This window comes from Mytilus californianus, unplaced genomic scaffold (assembly GCF_021869535.1).
Source record: "Mytilus californianus isolate M0D057914Y unplaced genomic scaffold, xbMytCali1.0.p SCAF_5, whole genome shotgun sequence".
NCBI lineage: Eukaryota > Metazoa > Mollusca > Bivalvia > Mytilida > Mytilidae > Mytilus > Mytilus californianus.
Genome location: NW_026262701.1, coordinates 71022648 through 71034793, shown reverse-complemented (window position 1 = coordinate 71034793; position 12146 = coordinate 71022648). Strand labels below are relative to the sequence as shown.

The window sequence follows — 12146 nt, the reverse complement described above, 5'->3', positions numbered from 1 at the left end:
TAAATAACACATATCAGAGAGGGTGATAGCTCTATCACCCTCTCAGATTGTTACCCCTCGAAAATTAAAGACATTGTCAACCTTGGCTTCGCCTCAGTTGACAATGTTTTCTCGGGGTAACAATCTGCTCTATCACCCTCTCAGCTATGTGTTATTTATATATTATTATATATATCTCTGAGTCTGCGCTAAGTATAGATATATCGAGAAATTTATCACGGTGTTGTTTACAGATTTTACAAAGAGAAAGAAGCACGTCATATTAGAATATATATCTTTGTAATGGTATTCACTTTCTAAGCATGGATGTAGTTTTCCTTAATAGAAAGAAAAATTATCATTTATATTGCAGATTATGGTACATTGTTGCTATGGCAACCGAATCGTTGATATAGAAATACAAGATCTTTACTTATTTAGTTTACTGTTATCAAAGCTATAATTACATTTTGGTTAATTAAAAAAGACTCGCCCCCCCCCCCCCCCCAAAAAAAAACAAACAAAAAAACCAATATGACAAGTTTTAAAGGTAACAATAATAGATAAACATACATGTGAAAAATTGAAAAAAGAAACATGGTTAATAAAATCAAACGTAACAAAAATGACCATAATTCTGTTATTTTGTAAAATCTAGCATATTAACTTTTCAGGTTGCTTTGAATCTTTGTATACTTCATAAAAATGCAAAAAACTCATTTTGACCCTGATACCTCCATAAGCCTGAAAATGAGTGAAAATATCATGGCTGGTCACATATATCCTTTATCAAAGAAGTTGGTAATTAAATTTACTTCAGATAAAAAAACATTCCTGGAAAAAAAATGTTGAAACTTAGGATTTAAATCTTAACAATACACCTTATCGCTATTCCCGCTTGACCCGAGAATCTATCCCGCTTGAACTTTTGACGTCATACAACAATCACTTTTCCATTGTGGCGTCAGATATTTTCTATTATGACGTCAAAATTTTACGGGAACTTTTGTGATGTCCAGTAATGGCGGACAAATACCGATAAGGTGTATAGAGCCGAGCGGAGCAAGGCGGAAAAAAATGATGACCTCTGATTTGTTGTCTATCGTGCCAATAAATTATATTTGTTTATTGTATAAGGAAGAGGTGGGTACTGGTCGCCAAAATTATTCAATGCCCCCCCCCCCCCCCATTTCCATTCCCAAAAATTTTCAATATTCTGTCAAGGCCCCCCTCCTCCCGCCTTTTCAGGTTACAAATGACCAGTCCTAAATGAACGAAGAATAATGATAAGCCGATGTGATATTTTCGTCGTTTAATGCATAGATTATTATACTTTTAATTAAATAATACTTTATTATGAAAAAAAAAACGTTACCTGTGAAGAAGAGAGCGTTTCTTTGTTTACATAAATGACGTCAGGAATAAAATTCCTAACAACAGGACCAACATCGGGTACGTTTCCGTATTTCAGTTACTTTTTGAACATAATTTATACTGGGAATAAATTGTTTTGTAATTTGGTAAAGAGGCATTTCGTGTCAAGCACTAAGTCGCCAATATTTTATGACACACATGATATGTAGGATATACTTGAAGATTCAAAAGTTCATAAAATTTCATTAGAGATCAAATTGATCCCCCCACTTTGAATTTATAAAAAAAACTTGATCCCCCCTACATTTTGACCAACCCCCCCCCCCCTCTCCCAGGTAAAAAAATGATAAGTCCCTATTGTTGAGAATTATTTTACGGACTTTGTCCTCTTTCACAGGTAATACCCGTCATACCTGCCTCATCTTAATTTGTATGTATGTATATAGAAATAAGAAGATGCCAGTGGTATGATTGCCTATGACACAGCTATCCACCAAAGTTCAATTGAAATGATGTTAGCAATTATAGGCAAGCGTACGACCTTCAACAATGAGAAAAACCCATACCGTATAATCTGCTATGAAAGGCCCCGATACATTGAAGGTGCACACCTCACGTTTTTTACACTTGGAGATTTTTTCCGAATTTTCGACCTAGAGTCAAATCTTAGCATCATTCTTTCTGAACAGTACGCATATATATACGCATATATAAACAAGTCTAAATTGAAAACAACGTTCAAACCTATGATTGCGTTGGATAAAAACCGCAATTTTTATACGTGTGCATGCAAAACAAATTTCTTGTTAGAGGGGTCTAAATACAGCACAAACAGCATTTTCCAAAAGACCAAAAAAGTGAAAAAGTATATTTCAACAAAACGCATTTGACTAACAGGTCGAACAACAATTCTAATGCAATCTTTATGTAACACGTTTTCTCATTGGCTCTTGTCAAGCGTACAATGACAATGTACCCGTCGGAGCCGCTTCACAAAATTCCTTGCGTATGAATCTTGTGACATAAATACTTCGCACAACAATAACAATGGCTACGTCAGATGACGATTTTCACATGTCAGATCTGGATGACCTGGATCTTTTGGGACCGTTAATGTCAAATTTTGACTTGGAAGCAGATATACTGGAAGGTTTAGAGTCAACTGATTTAAATGTATCCAAAGAAAATAATACGGAAGTGTCAGACTCTGATAAACAACCTACGGCAGTGCCAGAGGAATTTACAGCAGACGACGTAAACACAAGTGGTGTTTTTGGTGATGATACAACTGATGGAGTTGCTTGTAGGTTTCTTATGAACAATTTCTAAGCAGATTTTAATCTGCACAGCTTATACCTTGACCCTTTTATACTTCACCATCATTTCTTCCTTGAGCATGTCAATCATTTTTTAACAACCAACATCCCGTAACAATAAACGGGAACCATTCAGGCTTTCTTTGTTTTTGCACTTCATAATTCACTTTCCCTTAAAAATGCATGTTCTAAAATTGATCACTGTCAGTTGTTTCAACCTTTTTATTACTTCCTCTGTCAAATTAAAATGATCTTTGCCTTTGGGAAAAAAGGGGGGGATCTATGTCAAATCAAATTGGGATTTGCCTTTGGGGGAAAAAGGGGGGAGGTGCTAAAGGGGTTATTCAGGAGATAACGCAAAGTTTCAAATTAAGAGATAACTGTATTGTATTTGAAGCTTTGCGGACGTCCATCGGTAGTTTTACTGTCGCAAATTTAGTTTACCTGTCGACGCGTAGCGGAGACAGGTAAACGGGTATTTGCGACAGTAAAACTACCGATTGACGTCTGCAAAGCTTCAAATACAATACAGTTATCTCTATGCAAAACAAGTACAAAACTCAATTTCAATCATTATTTCAGTGTAATATTTTCATTAAAGAAAATTCCGCGAAAAGATGTTATCTTCAGTGGCCCCTAAACTAGGTGACGTCATAGGTATGCTTCCGGCGTCAAACGTAAACACTGGGCGTTTTTTTCTTGCTTTTTGACCGCTTCAGAATGTAATAAAATTTCATAAAAAAGAAGATTTCTAGGTGCAACATGCGAGTTTTTTGCTTATTATTGTAGAAATTACATGTCAATACATTCCGCAATTCAAAATGTCGGCTTCTTTAGTTACAGACAGGGAGATAGAGAATTTTACGCTTACTGTCATCCAGTCAGAACCATTGATACAAAATAATTGCATTAGAATACAGTTATCTCTTTTCTAATGCAAAACAAATTCATAGTTAAATTTCAATCATTATTTCAGAGTAAAATTTTCATTAAAGAAAATTCCGTGAAAAGATGTTACTTTCTTTGGTCCCTAAACTAGGTGACGTCATAAGTATGCTTCTGGTGTCAAAATAAAAACCAGGCGTTTTCTGGCTTCTTGAATAAAAAAAATTACTTTTAAAAAAGTTTACACGTTAATTGACAAATAAATAGCCAGTTAATAATTTGACCCTAGTCATATTTTTTTACAGTGGAACTAGTGAATGAACCAGAAAAAGACCAAGACTTAATTGAAATGATGGAGGTTGTTGAAGGTATAACAACAGAAGAAAACAAAGAAAAGCCAAGTGGGAGGTTCCCGAAACTATCATCTGATGACAAAGAAAATATACTTGATGAGGCGCTTAGTAAATCAACCAAGAAAAACACAAAATATGGAGTGAAGATATTTAGGCGTATGTGTTAAAATAAAAATAAATTGATGTATAAAGATTTGTATATATTTCTTTTCCTCTTCAAAAATAAGACAAAGAAATGAAATATAGTCATAATCAAAATCTATCCAGCTATCCACTTTCACTGCTTACTGTCTATTTTGGTCATGGAATCCCGTCCAAAAGACTAAACTTTTTACATTGCAAACGCTAAATGGGTGCAATTGCGGGTGTTTATTGTACAATTTTACATTATGTATTCGTCTTATATGCATAAGATGAAAATTTCTGTTCACTAATAATTTCATGAAATTTGCTGAATTAAAAATACCGTTATACATCCCAACATCATGTTTGCACAAGTATCTTCCTAATAGTATTAGATGCCTTGAAATCCACAATCAATTCAACTACCAATTATAAAACTTCCTCACTTTCTATAATGGTTATTAGCATACATGTATATTCACGTTTCATAACACTTTATCTTGAGCAACTGGTCCATTCTATTTATAGATTTTGTTGTGTCAAAAAAACGATATAAACATTTTGATGTTTTCTTCTGTCTCGTCTTCCAATATTGCCTTTTATTTGTATTTCCCACATCCAATTGAATCATGTGTTGTAATTGTATGTTATATGTACATCATTTGCATGCTGCTTAGTTTTACGGAGTTTTCGAGACTTCCATTTTTATCTAGCACCTGCAAAATAAATATAGAAGTTAATTTTAGTCAATTTTTTTATGTTAATTAAAACAAGAAAAGAAAATTACACTACACAATGTTTAATTCTTCAACAATTTACATGCTACATCATACAATGTCATAGGTAAATTTTCCTTGTTAAACGTAAACAAAAGTGTTTTCTTGAATCAAGAACGCATGAAAAACATTAACAAAAAAAAACATTTTTGGTAAAAAATGCAAGTTTTTAGATGAATATTGAAAAAATAAATTGAAGAGATAACTGTATTGTATTTGAAGCTTTGTGGACATCCATCCGAAGTTTTACTGTCGCAAAATGAGTTTACCTGTCAGTCTTTACTTAATAAAATTTGGAAAAAATTGCTTTAAATTATTATAAATAGGAAACAAGTGTGGCCTAGATTTTTTGCCACATGCATATAAAGTATAACAAATACATGTATCATAACTCTAAATTTCAGAGTGGTTAACTGATAGAGAGAAAGATGCAACCTTTGAAAATTATACAGTTGAACAATTGAATTGTGCCTTGACTGAATTCTATGCTGAGGTCCGTAATACAGACGGAGAATATTATGCCAAGAGTACTTTAGTTGGTATCCGGGCATCTATTAATAGACACCTCAGGGCACCACCTTTTAGTAAGACATATTCCATCCTGTCTGATGATTCTGCCTTCCTTAAATCAAATAAAATGTTTTTGGCCATGATAAAGAAGGTTCAGAGGGAAGGAATGGACAGGACCAAGCATCACCCATCCATTTCTGAAGGTGATTTGCATAAACTGAGGTCATCAGATGCCTTATCAACTCAAAACCCTAAGACTCTTCAAAGAAAAATCTGGTTTGACCTAGTTTTAAGTTTTGGAAGGAGGGGCCGGGAAAACCAAAGGTTTTTCACTGATAAAACCTTTGTTGTTAAATCAGATGATTGTGGTCGTCGTTTTGTAGAAATGGCAGTGAGTGAGACAACAAAAAATCATAAAGGGGGATTAGATGACAATCAAAACATTATAAAACCCAGGATGTACGAAACAAAAAAGCCTGACTGTCCTGTTGCTGCCTTGACAAAATATCTATCCAAGAGGAACCCTACATCAAGTATATTCTTTCAACAACCTCGAGTAAAAGTAAATGACGAGGACGAGATGTGGTATACCTCAAGGCCTGTTGGGGAAAGACTTTTGAACAACATGATGGTCGACATATCAAAAAGTGCTGGACTAAGTCAGATTTACACCAACCATTGTGTCAGGGCAACAACTGTGACTGTTTTGGCACAATCAGGTGTACCAAAGACAGATATAATGAAAATAACAGGACACAAGTCAGAGGCCAGTTTGGAATCCTATTATCAGGACTCCTCCGAGAAACAGAAGAGGCAGTATTCTGCCATTCTACTTGGCAATTCCGAAAATTGCAGTGATAAATCCGGCTCAACCGCACCAGTGCCAATTTGTACACAGCCCAATGCAATGCCCTTGCCGCCAAACCCAGCCCCTTCCTTCAACGCGCACTGTTTGAATTTGACCAACACACATATTAACAATCAACTGTCGTTACCTGTTCTGTATAACAAGCAGTTTGAGGTCCATAATTCAACTGTCCAAGTCTTCAATTACAACATTACAGGGAACGCTGCACAGCCATAGACTTTGTTGTTCATCTCCTTCGTCCGAATTCGTGATCGGCCATGACACTTGATCATATTCTAAAAATATCCGAGGGGACTTGGAATTTACGTAGAAAACTTTTATTATTTCTTGTTTAATAAATTGAGAATTTTCTTGAAAGTATAGTTTTTAACCTCTCATACTTTGAAATAAAAGATTAATTCACGCAATCTTAACTTGGACTTCAGGTAAAAGAACTATTTCTTGGCGGATGGATAATGTAAATAGCCATGAAATGAACATTGTAAACATTCAAATTGGATCAATAACACTAGGTTAGGAGAACTTGCATTAGAATAGAGATAACCGTATTGTATTTGAAGCTTTGCGGACGTCCATCGGTAGTTGTACTGTCGCAAATATCCGTTTACCTGTCTCCGCTCCGCGTCGCCAGGTAAACTCAATTTGCGACAGTACAACTACCGATGGACGTCCGCAAGGCTTCAAATACAATACAGTTATCTCTTAAATGTTCTTAAACCCTGCTGACTGCCATTGGCGATTTCCAAATAAACAGATCACCGTTTTAATAAATGGATCTTAATTATAAATTTAATACTAAACAGAAAACAATAAACTTGCGGAAAAGATGGTATACCGCAAACAAAAGGTGCAAAGGTTTTTGTACACTATATCCGGATTTCGACAATGAATGTCTCTTCAGTGATGTTAGGAATAGAAACGGTATTTGGAAAGCCATTCAATTTACCTCAATTTAGGATAGACTCTTGAATTTTGAGGAGTCGAAATAGGATGAACGGATCATATAAACCCGAAGGCAAATATAATACAAGCCCAAACGAAAAAATATAAACAAGTCTAAATTGAAAACAACGTTCAAACCTATGATTGCGTTGGATAAAAACCGCAATTTTTATACGTGAGCATGCAAAACAAATTTCTTGGTCGAGTGGTCTAAATACAGCACAAACAACATTTTCCAAAATACCAAAAATAGTGAAAAAGTATATTTTAACAAAACGCATTTGACTAGCAGGTCGAACAACTGATGTTCTTAAACCCTGCTGACTGCCATGGCGATTGCCAAATAAACGGATCACCACATGTAAAAATGGATCTTAATTTATTAATTAAATACCAAACAGAAAACAATAAACTTGCGGAAAAGATGGCATACCGCAAACATGAGGTGCAAAAATTATATATACCTCATTATTCCTTCAAAATGATGTTTCACCTTCATAGGTACAAATGTAACCCCAAAAAGGACGAAGTGTACAAGGGATATGTTTAAAATAAACCATGATTGAAGGTTTTTTATTCATCATATAATTATTTGACAATTAAAATATCAAAATGTTAGCTTTTGAATTTACATCATTTCGATTTGAAAAAATATTTCTTTTTGATATTCCTAAATTTTGAAATTTCGGTTTTTAAATCATCGGACAGAATTCGTGAAACTTAAAAAAAAAAGGTTTCATATTTCCTGAAATCTCCATCAGGTATACTGATTACGGCTTACTCCACTTGACAAGATTGATTGATTGATTGGTGTTTAACGCCACTTTCAGCATTTTGGTGCTATTTTGTGGCGGTCAGTTTTTATTAGTGGAGGAAACAGGAGAGAACCACCCACCTTCGTTAAGTAAACTGACAATCATCGTCAATCACGATTGGAGTAGGAGCACACCTGCCACGTGCGGGATTAGAACTCACAACCCCAGTGCTGACAGGCTAGTGATACAGTAGTTCGACAAATTAGACCACTCGTCCAGCAAGGCCCCCTCACTTGACGAGAGCATGGATTTCTATAACAATGCCCTGAACAGATTTTGATTTTAAAGAGGCAATTACCACAATAAATAATTCATGGAAGTAGCCTTCTCACTTCCTTTGGGCAGAATATTGTTTCTCTAATTCTTATTCGATGTATCCTTTTACTGTAGTTTGACAAGTCGTTCTATGAATTATCATCTTTTCAGCTACTGGGTTAAAATAGCTATGTCAGTGTCTGTAATATACAAAGTAGTGACATATGACCGTGGCATACTATAGTATATCATATAAACATATCAAGTCAAATTAACATATTGTAAACATTTCTATTACTGTAAATGGACTTTCTCTTACGGTCTGTTATCTATTTCTTGCATGATGAGATATTTCTAAGTGATACGAAAACTGATTTAATTTGATTGGCTTATCCAGCACCATGAGACGATATTACGATATTTCATTGGCTATTCGTGAGGTCATTGATGACTTTTAAAGGTTAAGACGATGTACATTTCATCCATGGCAACGGACATATGTGATTCCTTATATAATATACAAAGTTTTACACTTCTTTTTGTCACAGTTTTATTACATTCCGAAGCGTACAAAAAGTTTTAAAATGTTTTAATTTTGTTAAAGTTTGACACCGGAACAGGACATTAAAATATATTTCAGTTAACTCTCTACATATTTTTATCAATTAGATACATGTGTTAGGATGACCCTAGGACAATCGTAGTAAGGACTGTCCTAAGATAGCTTTGTTTAACATCCTTAAACATTTCTCGGACACGTACTATAAAACCATCCTAAATAATTTCCTATGACAGATCTTATATCTAACATGAGATAGCAACACGACGGGTGCCACATGTGGAGCAGGATCTGCTTACCCTTCTAGAGCACCTGAGATCACCCCCAGTTTTTGGTAGTGTTCGTGTTGCTCAGTCTTTAATTTTCTATGTTGTGTTTTATGTACTTTTGTATGTTTTCTTCTTCTTTTTTGCTATGACGTTGTGAGTTTATTTTCGACTTTGAATGTCCCTTTGGTATCTTTTGCCTCTCTTTTATGACATATCTTAAAATAGTTTCATTGACATGGCCCCAGAGTTCTGTGTCTTTCATATCATATGTTTTCTCCGATCTTCGTAAAACCTGACAAGAATATTGCTTTTGTTATAGTTATTTGCATGTTAAATCAAAATCAACATCACTGAAATCGTTAACCGGAAAAGATCATGTATGAAAACGGTCTGATAAATGTATAAGTATATGCAAGGTAAGCATAAATTGGGTTGGTGCATTTATATTATGAAATTGGAAAAGCTGAGAAGAACAATATTTATGTTTAAAAAGTACATTAACTTTATTGCATGATATTTTCTTGCCAGAAACATAGTATAATCACTTTCTCAATGACTTCTAAAAGTATAAAGCCATCATGTCACAACGGATAAAAATGTTTTTTTTTTTTTAGAATTGAGGTTTTGACCGGCATTTTAAATCAGCATTGTTAGATCATAGAAAATAAAAATTGGTGGTAAAAGTATTTAAATTTTATATTTTAAACTAAATAGTTTATAACTTTTTTTGTTAGCAAACAAGAATTTTAGATCGAATCAAAAAGTATTATTTATTATAGCCTGCTCCACATGTGGCACCCGTCGTGTTGCTATCTCATGTTAGATATAAGATCTGTCATAGGAAATTATTTAGGATGGTTTTATAGTACGTATCCGAGAAATGTCTAAGGATGTTAAACAAAGCTATCTTAGGACAGTCCTGACTACTCACGACGTCCGCAAAACGTAATTGATGTCATGCTCGTGTTTTAAAATGTATTTTATAATTATTTGTTTCCAGTTTAATTCGAATAAATAAAAATAGTAATAATATAATCCACGTATAACATGTAAAAAATAAAGCACATTACTGTGCCAAGGCCTCATCGTGAACATCTAGTCAAATCGTTTTTTAAAAAACTTTAGGTGAAAAGTTTTCCTTATGGGGGAACCTGAGTATTTCATATAACAAAGAATTTATTCAGTTTTAAAATCTTATAAGAAAGGGTGGAATAATTTGGAAATGACCAAATTTCCATTCAATTTTGCAAAATAATCTTGTACAAAGAGTTTTTATTTCAAAATTTTCCAGTAAAAAATAAAGGGTCGTCTAAAATCGTGTATTCTTAATTCACACAAATGCAAAGCGCGTTATTCTATCTAACTTTATTGAAACATAAAATTTATCATATATCAGAGTAGTTTTATTGTCCTAACAGTTTTCTTCGTTTATACCCGAGTGTTTTTTTAAATTTAGGAATTGGAAGCTGATGGAAAATTTTAGTAGTCTCTGTTAGTTTATAGACAGCCTATGGAGACTTTTGCATTTTAGTGTTTGAAATATCGTATAATGTCCGACTATCTTTTATGACTGTATTTTGACCTCTTTATATATCTTTGTTATTTTTGTTTCCTTTGGTAAATGTCTCATGGAGAATGGCTTTTGAAGTAACCGGTTTGCGATTATGTTTGTGCATGTATCAAATTAAATTCAAAAGCTTAAAGAATAAAACAGTCAAAATGAAAGTACATCGTCCGTAATTATATCTAATCATGATTGTACTTGTTTTGAATAAAAGATACTACATCGAACACAAAAATGTATATCGTTCAAGTATTTAGGGGCCATAACGATTTTACCGAAATTTCCTATATAAACTCTTGCCAAAAGAGTGCGTCTCCTAGATAAGATATTTTCTTTTACTGATCTTAAGCTGTCTAAATCATGCAAATGAAAAAGGGGTATTATCCGACTTTCCTGGTCAATGATAAAATAATTTTATCGACAGGCCTCATTTAATAACAAAACTAATTAAAGTCGGACATGTGCATAACACAGCTAAAGATTTTTTTTTAAAACTCTATACACTATAATTTTCTTCTTTACAGGACTAAAGTTCACACCACTTAAATCTTATCGGTGAAAAATTAGTTTACTCCATAAAAGGGTCAAGACAGTTTCAACCATAAATACAAATAAAATTTAAACAACGAAAAAGTCTACGTTGGTATATAAATAAATAAATAGATACAATTACTTGCGTGTAGTAACTTGGCATAAACAAGCATTCTGTAATCTGAATATTTTTAATGTTTTGTTAGCTATTGTTAGCTTTATTTTATATGCAAAAATGGAGATACTATGTGGTTATTCAAAAACCATTAGTCGCAGAAAAACAGACAAAACAATGAGAAAATCCCATATACCGTATAGTCTGATGAAAAATGTGATACAATTCTAACATGAAAACTAACGGCATAATTTATAACAATACAATTTATGAAAAAACAAATATGACAGACATGAACCAACGACAACCACTGAATTACAGGCTCCTGACTTGGGACAAGCACAAGAGAGTGTGCTATCTTTATTTTTTCCTGTCAATTTGTTTGGCAAGTGTTCCACAGTTTATCTCATATTTCTGACAAAAATACAATTCTGAAGATGTTTGCTTTGCAATATTTGCTGCTGAAAACTAATTTAATCTATTTGGTATTACAGTTTATTGTATCATGACAATTATTCAACCTTTTCAGATTAAATCAATTATTCTTATTATCTATATAATTTTAAAACGTATGTCTTGTCATGAATTGATGGTACACCACATTTGAACTGTATTTATGAGGCCCCTCATGGGGGTGTCCAAGTAATCACAAAATTTTTGCCAATATAATCACATAATCATTAATTATTTTTTTAAACAAGATAATCAAATAATCAAAAAACAGTCCTAGATTATCAAATAATCAAATAATCATGAAATATTTGGTCTGGTAATCAAATAATCACTATAAAAACGGCCAAGTAATCACATAATCAAAAACCCCATGAGGAGGCTCTTTTATACCACCATAAGCGTATCACATTTTTTTACATTGAACAATAGTATTCAAAGAAATAAAAAAAGTTATAAACG

At 33.5% G+C, this 12146-nt stretch overlaps 2 protein-coding genes across 2 annotated transcripts in view; one reads left to right on the top strand and one right to left on the bottom strand.

Annotated features, from left to right (window-relative positions):
- Nucleotides 1-12146, bottom strand: part of LOC127701324 (mitochondrial ribosome-associated GTPase 2-like) — a 560717-nt gene that overhangs the window by 58785 nt on the left and 489786 nt on the right. The window lies entirely within an intron of this gene.
- On the top strand, nt 2275-4745 carry LOC127701364 (uncharacterized). Its single transcript, XM_052205260.1, has 2 exons — nt 2275-2656; nt 3860-4745. The coding sequence occupies exons 1-2, from the start codon at nt 2401-2403 to the stop codon at nt 4072-4074; spliced, it is 471 nt and encodes a 156-aa protein (XP_052061220.1). The 5' UTR covers nt 2275-2400; the 3' UTR covers nt 4075-4745.

Coding starts and splice junctions, on each gene's coding strand:
- LOC127701364 (XM_052205260.1), top strand. CDS start 2,401: ATGGCTACGTCAGATGACGATTTTCACATGTCAGATCTGGATGACCTG. Junction 2,657..3,859: donor TACAACTGATGGAGTTGCTT/GTAGGTTTCTTA, acceptor ATTTTTTTACAG/TGGAACTAGTGAATGAACCA.